Source organism: Charadrius vociferus, unplaced genomic scaffold (genome assembly GCF_000708025.1).
Source record: "Charadrius vociferus isolate BGI_N301 unplaced genomic scaffold, ASM70802v2 scaffold168, whole genome shotgun sequence".
NCBI classification, from domain to species: Eukaryota; Metazoa; Chordata; class Aves; order Charadriiformes; family Charadriidae; genus Charadrius; species Charadrius vociferus.
The window spans coordinates 712,699-729,749 of NW_009649582.1; the positions used below are offsets into that span (position 1 = coordinate 712,699).

Genomic DNA, 17,051 nt, shown 5'->3' on the forward strand with positions numbered 1-17,051 from the left:
GAATGCCAAATAGATCTGTGTGGTCCTTTACCTTCTTTTTCAGCCATACACAATTCTTTTCCAGAATTATGCAATCTAGTAAGAACAATATGATGTACAGCTAATAGCAAATTTTATAACAACTTTATCTCTTGAGCACTTCAAGACTGATTACAAATTATTTTTAAGTATCAGCCTCCATTCTTCTAGAATTTATTTCAGCATATTTTAAGTAAGGCACAGGAATTAAACCCTTGTTTATGGCAAGATTTGAGGCAAGTAGTATTTAAGTGGGCAGAACAGTTTCTTTCTAATATGAACTACTCTGGTTGGCCAACACTAATCAAAAGGTACAGTGTGTTCTGTGTTCTCAGCAGGGAGGAATGCAGATTAATATATGACTGGTTTTACTACTTGCTTCAGTCTAAGTTTACCTTAAGGATTTCTTTTTGACTTCTGATCTGCGTTAACATTATAAACCTCTTGATATTTGATGATTTTTCACTCTTATGTAAGCTAGCTTCAGTATCTTATTCTCTTGCATGCAAAATTTGCAAGATCTGCTAGTATAGTGCAGTGAAATTTAGTAATTTTGTATTTTAGTATTTTCTAAACAAAAAGCCAGCAGCTTATTTAAAGATATAAACGGGAGCCCTGATTGTTATGTCTAAAGCAGAAGTTTTAAAAACTTGCATGGTTATACAAAAAAATCATTACTTTTCATTTATTATGCAGTAGTTAATATTTAAAAAAAAAAAAAATTATTTGATCTTTGACGAATAAGGAGGAAAAATTTTCCTAACTTCTGGTAATAGTTGATTTTTTGTGGTTTGGTGGGTTTTTTTGTGGGTGTATGTGTTTTTTTCCCCTGTACTCAGGACTTCTTACGTAGAAAAACAACCCCAAAAAAGCCCCATAGCTTTATAGAGCTAATTCTTTTATTTCTGTTATATATGTCTTGTAAAGTGAGATACTTGGGTTTTTTTTAGGGAAATAACCTTTTAGACCAAGATTTCTTCTTCAAAAACATAGTAAATATATAAAACACACACATTTCAGATGAATACATTGCTGTCTGCTGATATTAGCTCCCCAGAAAGAGGGCATCTGAATTAAATCTTTGTACTGCCTAATCTACAGATTGCTGAGCTCAGTAGGAATAGTTCCACTGCAATTCTGATATTTGTTATTTATTTGTCATACATATAAAATGTTGCAGTTCTATACTGTAACTAGGAAATAATATTTGCTTAAGCATTGATGTGCTTACTTTTCACATAAACTTACATATTCTTTTTATAATATATTAAATAATATATTGATCATAATATGTTAAATCTGGAGAAGACATCTATAAATCTCTCATACTTCTCTTTCAGTCATTGTGTTTGCATGTGTGGTCTTAGTAATAATCTATACTTATGCCTTATGTGTAACTGTATATTCTCTTAGACTAAGTCCATGTGCATTGTTTGTGTAGGTGACCTCTTTAATATTATTACAAAAACCTAGCATGGTAGATGTGTCATGTGCAAGGGTATAGATATGAATGATCAGTGAAATTCACTTCCAAATTTACTACTAAATGTTACACAATACATAAATTTAAAAACTATAGAATTGTGGAGAATTGAAGGTGTGTGCAGGCATATCTTATTGGACAACCTGAGGTTCTTAATCTGTTCTTTTCATTATTCATATTAAAAATTCCTCTAAGTTAGAAGTTAGAGTGCTAGGAAATCTCCTCCTTTCTTTTTTTTTTTTTTTTACATATTGCAACACTCCACAGAATTTTTTCTATGAAAAGATTAAATAAAAAATTAAACACTTTAAATAATTACAGCGGGTGGCAAAATAGTATCAAAGCAGCAGATTAGATGATTTCTCAAAATTTTAGAAAGGAGTAGGAAAATTTTGGAATTGCTGAGCTTCCTGATTAGAAAAATGTAATGGGGGAAAAATGGATTGACAAGCTGAATTTTAAAAAAAAATAAAATATTATTTTTCCTTCTTTGCTAGGTTCTGTAGCTACTGCCTGCCGTGACCCTGGTGTCCCCATGAATGGAACTAGAAATGGGGATGGAAGAGAACCTGGAGACACCGTGATTTTTCAGTGTGACCCTGGCTATGAACTGCAAGGAGATGAGAGAATAACCTGCATACAGGTAGAAAACCGGTACTTCTGGCAGCCCAACCCACCAGTCTGTATAGGTATGCAGAAAAATATCAAATACTGCTTTCCTAAATTTTGAAATTCTGGTGTAATGAATCACACTGCTCTGGGAACTTTCTCTGAAGAAGTACTGCACATCTGATAAATTATTCTGTATAAAGCTCCAATGGATATTACCAAAATTTTTCCCCTGCAGTTGTTACTATAACAGTTTTCATTTTATCTACTTACAAATATCTAAAGGGTGGGCTGAAGGAGGATGGAGCCACACTCTTCTCAGTGGTTCCCAGTGACAGGATGAGGGGCAATGGGTGCAAGTTGGAACATAGGAAGTTCTGTTAAAATACAAGGAAAAACTTCTTTACGGTTCGTGTGACAGAGCACTGGAACAGGCTGCCCAGGGAGGTTGTGGAGTCCCCTTCTCTGGAGATTTTCAAAACCCGCCTGGATGCAGTCCTGAGTAATGTGCTCTGGGCAGTCCTGTTTTAGCAGGGGAGTTGGACTAGATGATCTCTAGAGGTCTCTTCCAACTCTGAAAATTCTGTGATTCTGTGATTCATCCTTTCCCTCTCAAGGCCATATCCCTTATAATTTGGTGATTTATATCAGAGAAAGCAAGAAAGTCAATGTCAATTTCTCTTTTAGTTTTGCCTTAAAACTTGAAAAATGGTGCTAAGTGTGGAGGATTTGGTTCATACGCCCTCCAGTGTGTGCAAAATATCAGGCAGACGACTGAGTAGATTTATAGGTCAGGTAAAATTATGCAAAGGCTAAAGTAGGATGCAACAGGAAAGAATGAGAAGATGGTGGCCTAATTTCTCTGGCAGTCTTCATTATTTTAGAAAGAACAAAATATTCATTAGTAAAAATTATAATGTACCATTTATTTTTGGAAATATTGTCTCAGTCTCTAATAGTATTCTGATTAACATAGCTCATATTAAATGGATTTTGAAAGCATTTAACTTGGTTAACTGAATCATGATGAAAAGTAATAAGAAATGACAAAAGTCTCCAGTAGTTAAAAGCCTTCCAGTAATCCTTTCTGAGGCAATCCTAAACGTCATTATTATTGATCTAGAAAATATCTGAACTATCACTTCTAAAACCTGATGTAGAGGGAGAGCAATAAACAATCATGGGGTTATGTCCCATCTGGCTAGTTTGGTAAATAATTTAATGATGCTTATTTGCCCAGTATGTTCTTTAATGCAGTCAAATGTGATATCATGATACAGAATAACAGAAGATTTTGTCTCAGAGGACAGCAGCTGTTGACCTGAAATTGCCTAAGGGTTGTGATAGGTGACCTGTTTTCATGGTTTAGCCCCAGCCAGTAACTAATCACCACACACCCTCTGACTCACTGCCCCCAGTGGGATGGGGGAGAAAATCAGAAGAGTAAAAGTGATAAAATTCGTGGGTTAGACAAAAACAGTTTAATAAGTAAAGAAAAAGCCACACACACAAGCAAAGCAAAGACAATTCACTGCTTCCCATCAGCAGGCAAGTGGTCAACCATCCCCAGGAAAGCAGGGCTCCATCACACTTAATGGTTCCTTGGGAAGACAAATGCCATAACTCCAATCATCGCCCCTTTCCTTCTACTTCCCCCAGCTTTATATGCTGAGCATGACATCATATGGTATGAAACATCCCTTTGGTCAGTTGGGGTCAGCTGTCCCAGCTGTGCCTCCTCCCAACTTCTTGTGCACCCCCAGCCTACTTGCTGGTAGGACAGTGTGAGAAACAGAAAAGACCTTGTCTCTGCGTGAGTACTGCTCAGCAATAACTGAAACATCCTGCATTATCAACACTGTTTTCAGCACAAATCCAAAACATAGACCATGCTAGTTACTATGAAGAAAATTAACTCCAACCCAGCCAAAACCAGCACACTTGTTAACTAGGATCTGCAAGGTTGGTGAATCAGAAATGAAGGAAAATGGGCCACTCTAAGAAAGTGCAAGTGGAAAAATACTGGATAGGCCCGTTGCAGTGGTATCGCCTTGAGTCACATCATTATGAGATACTGTGCTTACTGTCATGTCCAAATCAGGACTGCTTGAATGAAGTGTCTGAAAGGACGGAGGTAAAAGAAAGGCATCTAAAATAATCAGAGAAGACCCCTTGGGCCCAGAGTGGTGTAGAGGTGGGACTGCAACTGTGAGAATGTCAGCTCCACAATGGCGTTCCTCCTGCTTAGCTATCCCTGGTAATCTGGTCTTGGGCAAACTTTGCAGGGAGGAACTAGCCAGAGAATTCAACTCCTCCTAGGAGCACTTGCATAGCTTTCAGATACTCTCTTGGCTTTAATAAACCATTCCATTTATATATGCCTGCATGTATCCCCCTCCAGTGCATGTCTGCACACAGGTATTTGCAAACATATTATGGTACTGACCTGGTGTCTGTGGCTATTCCACTTACCATGAACTGTAAAGTGTTATTTTCTCTGTTCTTACTCTCCTTAGCGTGTAGTGTGAGTGTATGGGCTCGAGGGCAAGAACTATCTATGCTATTTCCTGTAAGACTACAGAAAAGAAATATTTTATTGCCTGTCTCTTATTATTCTTATATGCCTAAATATGTCTTTGATAATAATGATAATTTAACATCTGTAGATGTCTAAGGGAAAAGGAAAAAGGAATGATAGAGCTCTAGGAACAGCCCTTATAATGAATAAATTGTATCATACTGGTCTTATTTGATATTGCTGGTTTAAAAATATTTTTTCAACTGCAAAATAATTACCCTACTATAAAGCAGTGCTAGGAGTTTTAATCATTATCAATACGGAGTTGATGATATTATTAAATAGATTAAATATAGGTGCTCACCTGTCATTCTGTCCTTAGTAAGTGCATAAATATGCATGCACTTGTTTTCTTAACTGAGTGCATCCATTTACCTAATGCTTGTAATTTCCACACTTTATGCACAAACACCTGCTGTACATGGAGTAGAAAGAATGCTTATGATGATTTATTGGCCAAATATCAGGCATGAAGTTATTTTATATTGATTTCCTATAATTATACATTTTGGGGGAATATGAACTGCTAATAGACTAAAGCAGGGTGTGCAAACCTTGGCTTGGAGCCCAAAGATTTCAGAAATGCCTGTTGTATTTCAGGACACACTGAAGTTCGTTGATTTTTTTCCAGACTTGTAATATACTCACTTATGTTTTACATGCCTGTAAATCAAAACTGTACAAGGCTTACTCTACACATAACTTCACCATCATTATGGTTTACCTGCTGTAGGTGAACATGCTTCAGAAAGGGGGTTGGACTAGATCATCTCCAGAGGTCCCTTCCAACCCTGACCATTCTGTGATTCTGTGATTCTATTTATCAAAGTCTTAGAAAAAATAAACATAATTTTGATGGAAGAATAAGAGGCAGGCATAATTTTTATTGTGTATTGTTGTAGCATGTTCTAGATTTATTTTATTTGTTCTTCATACTCCAAATTGTCTTCTTGAACCTCCTACTTACTAATGCTCAAAACTAGATAAATGTTAAGTGTTATTTATTCTTACCTGTGAGACTTCCCTGGTTGTTCAGCTTCCTTCAGTCAAGCCTGTAACACAATTTTAAGAACATCTTAATTTCAAAGGTAATAGCAATGGAAAAACTACAAAGAGCTAAATATTGATTCAACAATTTAAATGAATGATATAAATTAGAGATGACTTTATACTGAAGTTATCCTGACAAACTGTAATTTGAGAATATGTTTCTGCTAAAAGACAGTACTTCAGCTTATGCCTGTGATGCCAAAAATAGCTAAGTATTTTCCATTCCAAAGACTTCCCAGGCCCAATCTTGTTTAGATACCAGAATCTTAAATGATTGTATTCACTTAGTTTGCTTAGGGTTAACATTAAAAATACTGACATTCAAAATGTCATTTTAGGAGTCAGGTTAACTATAGATTAAGGGCTTAATTAAGGACTGTCTACCGGAAGTTTCACACTATCTTCAGAAATTCTATCATAGAAATTCATATCTATGTAAAAGTTGTTTTTTTGTTTTTTTTTTTTTGTAAACAGTGAATTCCAACGGTGTTTTCCTCAAAATTAGATTTATATGACACAAATGCAAAGGAAAATTTCAGCAGTTCTTTCATATTTAATTATGAATATTTAAATATATCTTCAGACTAGATATAACAAATAAATTTTTTACTATGAGGGTGGTGAAGCACTGGCACAGGTTGCCTAGAGAGGTGGTAGATGTCCCATGCTTGGAAACATTCAAGGTCAGGTTGGACAGGGCTCTAACTGATCTAGTTGAAGATGTCCCTGTTCATTGCAGTGGAGGTTGGACTAGATGACCTTGAAAGGCCCCTTCCAACCTAAACTGTTCTATGACTCTATGATTCTATGATTCCGTATTTAATATTTCTAATAAAAAAAAAAGAAACCATATATTCTGTTTCCTTTGTTAAGATGTAATTCAGTGAATAAATAAATAAATAAAAGCCAGAAAGTTATAGAATAGTACTTTCTTGCCTTCCAGAAAAAAATTAAACACGTTTTAGATAAAAAACAACCAAATCTGTACTTCCTCCCATAGAAACAATGAATGCTAAGATTATCAGACAGACTGTCTGGCACAGTGCTTGCTTACCACTGTGTCTACACAGAGGCTTATAAAGACAGGTTGACATAACCTACATCTAGTTTTCACTGTGTAATACATCAAAAATACATTTTTCATAGTGTATTGGCATTTGCCTTTCTTTCTAGATGGTTTATTACATTTGTTCAGTCTTACGTCTTGTGTCTAATACTATAAAAGACAGGTGTCCTTTAAACTTTAGAGCTGTTCTGACCTCAGGTAAAAAGAAATTTATGACAATAATAATGTTGTACATATTAAATTCAGAAAATTATGGATTCAGAAACACACAAGAATTTAATTCAAGACCACAGAGAAAGAAAGACTTTAAACAACTTTAGAGAAGGTAATAAACTGGAAAAGGCAACATTGTCTAATAACATTTTTTGTTAGATGTTGTTGACTTTCTCTATTTATTATCTAATGAATTAAAAACCAAAATAATTGGAAACTGCTATATTTGAAGAAAAATCTACTTAGGAGGTATTTTACAGTGTTGAAGATTAATGTTTGTTTGTTTGTTTGTTTTACTGCTGTTAATGGTATAACTTGAAATAAAATACATTCTGACTTTCCAACTTTGTGTACTTTCGATTTATTCCCTGGAGAGTCTTTTTGACAGTCAACTAGACCTTTGCAAGGATTAAATGAAAGGACCAATCTCACTGTATAAGAAAAAGTAATTGCTAAAGTGTGTAAATGAAAGAGTAAGTCAATAAGAAAGAAGTTACTAATATGCAAACATTCTATTTATGAACTTAACAGAGATAACTTAAACTAAATCAAGACACAGCAGAAAAGTATCATGAAAGCAGACATTCGCAGAAAGTATTCTGGAACAAGGATATACATAACAGTTTGAGGTAACATCTTTGATGCATCATGTGTAAGTTCAGGATGCCTCAGAAAATACCGTCAGACTGATACAATTTAGGAGTCATTCCAGTGAAGTTTGATTACAGTGAATAACCTTAATGCCCTCTTTGGTATTCTTTACATTTTCATTCTTGAGACACTCAGATAGTGCAGCATGAACCATTAAAGTAATTCAAGAGCATGAATGTACAGGGTTATACTGAAGAACACTAAAATTTATATTTGGCAACTGTTAAGATAAGCAAAAAATTGTGCTAGGTCTGGAAAAAATTCTTATATGCATTTGCTATTACTATTGATTTATAATGTTTATGTGTTCCTAGAACAAGGTGGTGTTTCAGCTTCTAACTGCTTTTACATAAAATGGTGATTTTGGAATTCTTTACCACTTGTAGTACCAAAATATAACAGAAGGTTGTCGTGGTTTGGGCTGGACTGGCCACTGAGGTGAATGACAGATGCTCTCCTACACCTCTCTCTCTGAGGAGAGGGGGGTTAGAGAGAGAAAAAGAGATTCTAATTTTATTTTTGTTTTGAGGTAATTTAACTATCCATTGCTCCCTTTTAATATAAAAATATACTTAAAATGTAGAAAGACTATATTTGTATATATTGTAACTGTGGATACATTAATCTACTTAAGATTTCTAATTGCGCTACTCGAAATTTTAAATGACTTGTGATTTATTTCTTGTGGCATTAGAAAATGCTATGTATGTATTCCTACTCAGTTGATTTATATTTGCACATATCATCTTGATCTGTACAGATCATCCTGAGTGCCATCCCATGTCACATTCAGGACAACCAGGTGATCAGGCCCAGTCAGCATAGCTTTATGAAAGGCGGGTCCTGCTTGACTAACCTGATCTCCTTCTATCAAAAGGTTACCCACTCAGTAGATGAGGGAAAGGCTGTGGATGTTGCATACCCAGACTTTAGTAAAACCTTTGACACCCTTTCCCACAGCATTCTCCTGGATAAACTGACTGCTCATGGCTTGGACGGGTGTACTGTTCACTAGATAAAAAACTGGCAAGACAGCCAGGCCCAAAGAGTTGTGGTGCATTGGAGTTAAATCCAACTGTGTCTAGGTGGCTAAGACGACCAGCAGCATCCTGGCTTGTATCAGGAATAGTGTGGCCAGTAGGACTAGGGAAGTGACTGTCCCTCTGTACTTGGCACTGGTGAGGCCACACCTCACATACTATGTTCAATTTTGGGCCCCTCGCTACATGAAAGAGATTGAGGTGCTGGAGCATGTCCAGAGAGGGGAAACAAAGCTGGTGAAGGGTCTAGAGCACAAGTCTTATGAGGAGCGGCTGAGGGAAGTGGGGTTGTTTAGCCTGAAGAAAAGGAGGCTGAGGGGAGACCTTATCACTCTCTAAAATTACCTGAAAGGAGGCTGTAGTGAGGTGGGGGTTGGTCTCTTCTCCCAAGTAACAAGTGACAGGACAAGAGGATATGGCCTCAATTTGTGCCAGGGGAGGATTAGATTGTTTATTAAGGAAAATCTCTCCACTGAAAGGGTCATAAAGCATTGGAACAGGCTGCCTAGGGAAGTGGTTGAGTCACCACCCCTGGAGATACTTAAAAGACATGTAGATGTGGTGCCTAGGGACTTGGCTTAGTGGTGGACTTGGCAGTGCTAGCTTAATGGTTGAAGTTGGTGATGTTAAGGGTCTTTTCCAACCTAAATTGTTCTATGATTCTATAAGTGATCTCAAGAGAATCTTATAGAAGACCCGAGTGATCAACTCCTTTCACTGGTACTGCAGATGATCATTTTGTTGAATTCGATTTTGCAGCATGATAAGCCTTTATAAATCTTATCTAGAATCTTTTGAATAAAATTTAGGAAGTTCTTTCAAAAAAAAAAAAAAGATCTTTAGAAAAAGCGCTTATTCTCTTGTTCTTATATGAAGTTAAAGAATGCTGAAGTAGAAATCTTCATGAGGGTAGTGATACTTTCATTCTGGACCACAAACACAATATTTAGGATCCTCAAAATCACAGAGAAATGTGTTTGTTCTATTCTGCATGTGCTTGGAAGATATTTTATTTATCTCTGCATTTGAAAACTGCAATTATTAGAATGTTTTTGTTGAATTTCATGTATATTCTATCAGTCTTAATCTGAATTACTAATCAGTGCTGTCTGGTGAAAATGCATTATCAGTGTAAACAGATCATATTTCATAACCTAAGAAGCTTCTTTCAGAATGCCTTTAACAAGAAGTAGAAAGTGAAAAGCTTATCCAGTCAATTTATTTTTTTTTATGTCTGCAGCCAGAGCATTTCTCAAGTTCACAGTATTTTCAGAAAAGCCTTGACATAATGTTATGCAAGCAAATAAAAGGACAGAGAGTTCAAAAACAAGTACTTCACTTAGTAGTATTAGTATTTGTCTAAGGAGAAATATGAATACATTTTTTGTTTCTATTAAATCTTTGTAAATATTTCACTTGTTTCTTGTTTAACTTCTGGAGGACATTAAATGTCACTGAACAGATTGCTGGTACTTCTTTCTCTTTTACCTTCTTTCCTCAATTCCAATTTATTTTTATTCACAGCTCCCTGTGGAGGAAACTTGACTGGCTCATCAGGTTTTATACTTTCACCAAACTTCCCTCATCCTTATCCCCACAGCAGAGATTGTGACTGGACTATCACTGTTAATAATGATTACGTTATATCATTAGCATTTATCAGGTAAACTGCTACTTGCTTGTAATTTTTAGTCATGTTTGTAACTTTATTATTTGCAGTTGTTCAGAGCTTTGTAGGGCAACATATGTATACTTAATATAACTATCAAAGTGATTAGTAATTTTTGTCTTTGTTAGCAGTCATTAGAGTATTCAATGCACACAGAGGTGGAGCTTGGGAGCTCATTGCTCCTGTTCAGTTAAAAGCACTCATTTTACACCAACTAATGTGGAAGTGGATGGTGCTCAATTTATCAAGATTCTGTTCCTGAGGAGGCAGCACGGAGTAACTCACTGAAATCTCCTTAACCCAGGAGAACTATCTTTGATGATGAAACCTGTTGATTCAACGTATTTTGTTGAGAAACCTGCTATTAAAGCAAAATTTCAAAAGTATTTCTTAAATTTAGTTTTATTAGTCCATATCATTTCAGGATACTGCAACAGGATCCTCCTGTTGTTCTGGTTATTAAATGCAATTGGTTTAAGTATTTTCCTCTATCACAATGCAAGATTAAATTGAGTTTAATAGAATCCACAGATAAACTTTTGCTGTCTTCGTTGTATGTAACCCATAAAGTAAATTAATACACATCTTATGTGTGAAAAATATACATCCCAACTGGGGCATACAAAGATGTCACAGATAAGTTAGAAACTGTACTTGTAATGTCCCATCAAATTTAAGTCCTTGTTATGTTGGATGTTCCCAAATATTGTCAAGTTGTTCTTAAAATCTGGACAATTGCTATGATTATTAAGAGAAGCTGGCAAGCTAAGTCTTGGTTTAAGTAGCCTTACATACTTACTTACCTCACTTATGATGCACAGACTGTTCCAGAGTGAAAAAAAACTCCTTCCTGTATAAATCAAACTCTGGGTGTGCCACTGAGCACTTCTAAATATGCTTTTGAGTGGGGCTTGCTCCAGCTAACCCTTTTAAACTCAAGACAAACCACACTTTAAAAATCAAAGCTGTTGACATTTGACTTCTGTATTTCTTTTGTAAGGAAATATTTTTTTAGATAATCCAAAAGTTTAAAAATATTTTTGCTGAAGGAGCTGCACCAGGTTTTCAATGCCTACATTTATTTTAATCAGCAGCTAGTGTCAAGTAGAGACAAAATAATTCTAGTGACTGGAGTTTCATTCTTTTACTAACAATCTTTTTTATTTTTTTTATTTTTTTTTTGTACAGGGGCAATTGTATGAGTAAATTTGGATAACTCTCTACCTTTAAAATTAAGTTCAAAATTAGCTAATTAAGTTAATTAACTATAGTTGCATAATTAAATAATTTAGGGTTTTTTTTTTTTTTAAATTAAGTGAAGTTAAGTTCAAAAGAAAAGATGAGGTATCAATACTACAGCTTTTAATTTAAACAGATTATAGGCAAAATGCTTCTTGCTCTTAGGGTTATTGAAAGATCATCCCCTGGCTGTGTGAAAATGTTCAGTCTGATTAGAAGCTGTGTACACTACTCTGCAGCTGGCTGTATTATAACATCAAGCATTTCTGCCAAGAATTCCAGTAGATCTATGTCATTTATTTCTCTAAAGCTTTAGAAATATAGTTGGTTGGTTGTTTTTTTTTTCTTTAATCTGTTTAAAAAATTTACTTCTTTTTTTCTGGCTGGCAACAAAATATTGTTTTAAGCAGAGAACCAATAAATGTAGAAACACTTCTACAAATCACTATTCTGACAGTGGAGGGGTTTTTTTTTCCTTTTATGAAAACAATGGTAGAAAATTTTTATTCTAGCTAATAAGAAAGAAAATGTCAGGCAAAGCATATTCTATCTAATATTTCTCTTTTTTTATTCTACAGTTTCAGTATAGAACCAAATTATGATTTTCTTTATATCTATGATGGGCCAGACGGTAATAGCCCACTGATTGGGAGCTTTCAAGATAGCAAGCTGCCAGAGAGGATAGAAAGCAGTTCAAACACGATGCATCTGGCTTTTCGGAGTGATGGATCTGTTAGTTTTACTGGATTCCACCTAGAGTACAAAGGTAAATAATTTTTTTTTTCTTTTCTGTTAAAAAAGTTTTATGCTTGAGTGTAAATTTTAACTTGTTTTATTTTCTCATAGTTTTCTGCCTGGTAATGTTTTGATTTTGCCTAAGGATATGATGATGTGTATTATCTGTACATACAAGATATAATGTTATACAGCTGGAGGCTTCTAGTATAATTTCATTTAACTGATACATGTCAAAGTTAAATGCATTAATCCAACAAAAAAACCAAAATCAGACAGCAATTTACATGTTTCAAAAATAATGATTCAGTGACAAAATTTAACAGCATATATAAATATTTTTTTCCAGAATGTAGTTTATTTTTATTTTTCCTTTACATAGTAGGGCATGTTGGCATATGTGTATTTAAGATCCTGTAAGAGGAAACGATGTGCTAGAATCTAGGAGACCGGTACAGAAAATGAAAAAATATTTTGTGTAGACCTTTGTATGAGAGGCCATGGTAGAGCTGTCTACCTGTCTCAGACAGATCTTTCTGAGGTCATAACACAGTAAACAAGAAAATACAGCCTTGTAAAATTCATAATCAGTAGGAGCTTTCATAACTGCCTCTGTGTGGCTCAAGAAACAGAAATATTTTATATTAAATGAATATGAAAATATCCAATAATCTGTAAAGACAACCAGAGGGAAAATATGGATGTTGCTGGTATAGAGGCAATGCATCCAAACCTCCTTGGACTTATTCTCTTACCTATTTATTCTGAAAGCAGTTAGTAAATGCAAAGGTATAGAAGGGATGATGTGTTTGCTGCTTTTGCAAACCCACAATCTCCTTTTACTTTCCTAAAGTCATTGGATTCTACAGATGTAAACGATGACATGTCCGCAGTATGAGCTAGTCCTAAGAATCATAGAATCATAGAATCATAGAATGGTTTATGTTGGAAAGGACCTTGAAGATCATTGAGTTCCACCCTCCCTGCCATGTGCAGGGACACCTCCCACTAGACCAGGTTGCCCAGGGCCACGTCCAGCCTGGCCTTGAACGCCTCCAGGGATGGGGCCTCCACAACCTCTCTGGGCAACCTGTTCCAGTGCCTCACCACCCTCAATGTGAAAAACTTCTTCCTAATGTTTAATCTAAACCTGCCTTCTTCCAGTTTAAAGCCATTCCCCCTCATCCTAACACTGCATGTCCTAGTAAAAAGTCCTTCCCCAGCTCTCCTGTAGGCCCCCTTTAGGTACTGGAAGGCCGCAATAAGATCTCCCTGGAGCCTTCTCTTCTCCAGGCTGAACAGCCCCAACTCTCTCAGCGTCTCCTCATAGGAGAGGTGCTCCAGCCCTCGGATCATCCTCGTGGCTCTCCTCTGGACACGCTCCAGCAGGTCCATGTCTTTCTTATGTTGAGGACTCCAGAGCTGGATGCAGTAGTCCAGGTGGAGTCTCACGAGAGCGGAGTAGAGGGGCAGAATCACCTCCTTTGACCTGCTGGCCACAAGTTAGAAGTAGTTAAACGTAGGTCTTAAACATGTTGATGGTGAGCCCAGATCTATGTACTGTTCCACTTCACTTAAAAATATTTCTTCTTCCTTCTCAATTGAATTGAAGAATGGTAAATGCAGATGGAAGTGCTATAGAAAGCAGTTCAGGAATGCAGAACTTCTAAAGAGCAAGCAAGTATAATGATTTTTCAAAGGGACTGATGTTTTTCTACTGTGCTGTTGAATAGAGATGTGTCTCATGGAATTAAAGGGTTTCTCACATCCACCAATCCAAGTATGAAAGACACTGGTTAGGGACACAGTCTCTTCTCATTCTTGCTCTACATTTAAATGAAGAAGTGAACCGCTGTACTTTGGAATCAGGGCAGAATACTATTTCTAACATTACTGCTAGCCTGTGTGTGCCACTAAGATCTCGTTTCTTTCTGTGCTTCCAAGAGTCACGATGCCAAAAAAAATTATGTTGATTTTTACCACATTTGTAAAGACACTGGAAATCTAAGTAATGGGAGGATGTAGGCATTAGATTATGTGTGTGTGTGTGTGTATGAGAGGAAGTTTGAGAAAGGAATCAAGCTAATCCTATTTTTCCCTGTTTACCTGATATGGCTATATCTTCTGCTTTTCTCAGAGTACCTGGACTATGCATTTCAACATCTACTTTAGAACAATGAGACATAAACAAAAGGAAGTATTTTAATTCCCATTAGAAAACTTCGGGGTATTATTAAATTTGGACAGCTCAAAATCCCTTAAGCAGAAGGCCAGCTTACTCAGTGAATTATTCTGTTTTTACCGGGACTGTCTGCTAAATATGACACTGCACTGCTTAACTTATTTTAGGAGTATTATAAAAACACTTACTGTCATGTCTTAAAATTTGAAAGTGATATGACTGTTATTAGTTGTCAAAAGAGCAGTTGTAAATGTGTTTAACAGATTTTTGTTAGTTTCTTACATAGTGGATTGTGAGTATCAAAATAACGTAAGCATGATATCTGCAACAGAAAACTGACATGCATTTAATTTAGCCAAAATGAATAATCACACTATTGAGGAGAAAACTCTTAATAGAATGTTTTATGAACCAAGTGTTTGTTTGTTTGTTTGTTTGTTTACTTATAATGGGTGACTGGGCAGGGAGTGTACAGAACAGCAGACTTCAGGGAGGGACTATTAATGGTGTGATATCATAAATAGGAGGGAAAAGGCAGAGGAAAGTAAAGAATGGATTTAAAGTGTACACCTCAGAAGTTCTAAACTACTTTGAATAAGAGTTGCCATTTTGTAAAGGATTAACATTTTCAAGAGCAGGGAATGGTTAGATTAGTTGAGAAAAATTAGTTGTAGTACTTAATACCTGTTTATCTTGTTTTTTACTGGTATGTTTTGTCCCCCAGTCCTCCCTGAACCTACTAGTAGGGTTTGTAGGAGTGCAGCATTGTCCACAGTGGAGGAAGAAAGAGGAGCAGTTAAGCCATCTGGTTGTTCATATCTCCATCGGAACAGATTAGATGCACCCAAGAGTTTTGAGGAAGCTGGCTGATGCTACTGCAAAGCTGCTTTCTATCTTCTCTGAAAGGTCATGGTAGTCAGGGCAGTTCCTGGTGAATTAAAATTATTAACGATGTCATGTGCACCTTGAAGAAGAGTGAGAGGAGAATGTGGGGAAGTACAGGGCTGGCCATTTTAAACTCAATCCCTGTAAAGTTTATGGAGCAAACCTGGCTGGAAACTACTTCCAAAACAAAGGACATGCAACTGTTTGGGACCTGTCTGCATGAATTTACCATGGGAAATCATGCCCAACCAACACATCACTGTCTATGAGGAGATGAAAAGCTGTGCGGACAAGGGGGGATTACTGGATATTGAATACTCTGATTTCAGAAAGGCGTTTGGCACACTCTCCTCCAGTATCCCGAGAGCCCAATTTGATGAGATACAGGCTGGATAAGTGAATGATAACGTGGGTGGAAAATTGACTTGATTGCTGAGCTCAGACTCTTGGCTAGTATTAATTATGATTAATAATGGGGGCAGTATTCTCTTTACTGACCACCTCTTGAAGGGACAGAGCAAGTTTGTGAACAACACCAGTTTGGGGGGATATGTCAGTGCTCTGGAAGGTAGCATTGATATTCAAAGGGTCTTTATGAGACAAATCAGAATCATAAATCAGAATCAGGCTGACAGGAACCTTCGACAAAGGCATGTGCGTCGGATTCAGTGGAATAAGCCTATGCAAAAAAAAAGGCTAGGGACTGTCTGGGTAGGGTAAAGCTCTGCAGAAAAGGCTCTGGAGGGCCTTGTGTACAAATTGGCCATGAGCCAGCAGTGTGTCCTTTTGGTAAAGAAGGTCATCAGCTTCTGGGCTGAGAGAAGACTGGAAGCAAGAGTAGAATCAGCAGATCCAGACAAGTGATTCTTCCCTCTGGATCTTCTGAGATCACACCTGGAGTATATTTAAGGTCTCACCGGTGCTGGAACAATTTTGACACACAGAATTAGGTTCAGTCCAATGGACAGTCACCAAGATGGTTAGGAGGGTGGAGCATATAACGAACAAAGAGAGGCTGAAGAAACTGGATTTACTTCAACTACCTAGCAAGAGTATATAGAAAAGACAGTGCAGACTCTTCTCAGGGGCACACAGTGTTAAGATGGGAGATAATGGGCACAAGTTGCAACGAGAAAAATTTCAATTATATATTAAGGAAAAAAAAAAAAATTACTATGAGGGTAGTCAAAGATTGGAACTAGTTGCACTGAGATCACATCATCTGGATCCTTTGAAATCATTACTGGACTGGACAAAGTCCTGAGCAACCTAATAAAATTGTCCTGCTTTGATTGGAGGTTGTGCTACATCTCTTCCAACCTAAATGGTTCTGAGTTGATGACCTTAACTTTTTCACACAAATTGTAGCAGCCACAGTTGTGTCCTATATGTACACTAATCCTATGTGAAGTGGCAGTATGACTCAAGATGTACTTCATTAACAGGCCATATTTCTCAGATACAAATCTCAGATCTTACCCATGTCTCAGGTCTGGTCTGTAATTGTGTTTCTGGTTGGGTTTTGTTCTTCCCTTCCTCCCTCCCTTCATTTCTGTTTTATAATGGAAGAGCAGCCTATTAGTTCTAATAAGCGCTCGGGAGAACAATTATGGAACGTCTGCTGTAGTTAGGT

At 36.6% G+C, this 17,051-nt stretch overlaps 1 protein-coding gene across 2 annotated transcripts in view; it reads left to right on the top strand.

Annotated features, from left to right (window-relative positions):
- The window catches only part of CSMD3 (CUB and Sushi multiple domains 3), a 715,473-nt gene that overhangs the window by 496,013 nt on the left and 202,409 nt on the right, over positions 1-17,051 (top strand). For both annotated transcript variants that reach the window (XM_009890359.1, XM_009890360.1), the window contains 3 exons: positions 1,999-2,190; positions 10,233-10,371; positions 12,195-12,382. In XM_009890359.1, the coding sequence (XP_009888661.1) occupies positions 1,999-2,190; positions 10,233-10,371; positions 12,195-12,382 (519 nt within the window). The remainder of the gene's footprint in view (positions 1-1,998; positions 2,191-10,232; positions 10,372-12,194; positions 12,383-17,051) is intronic.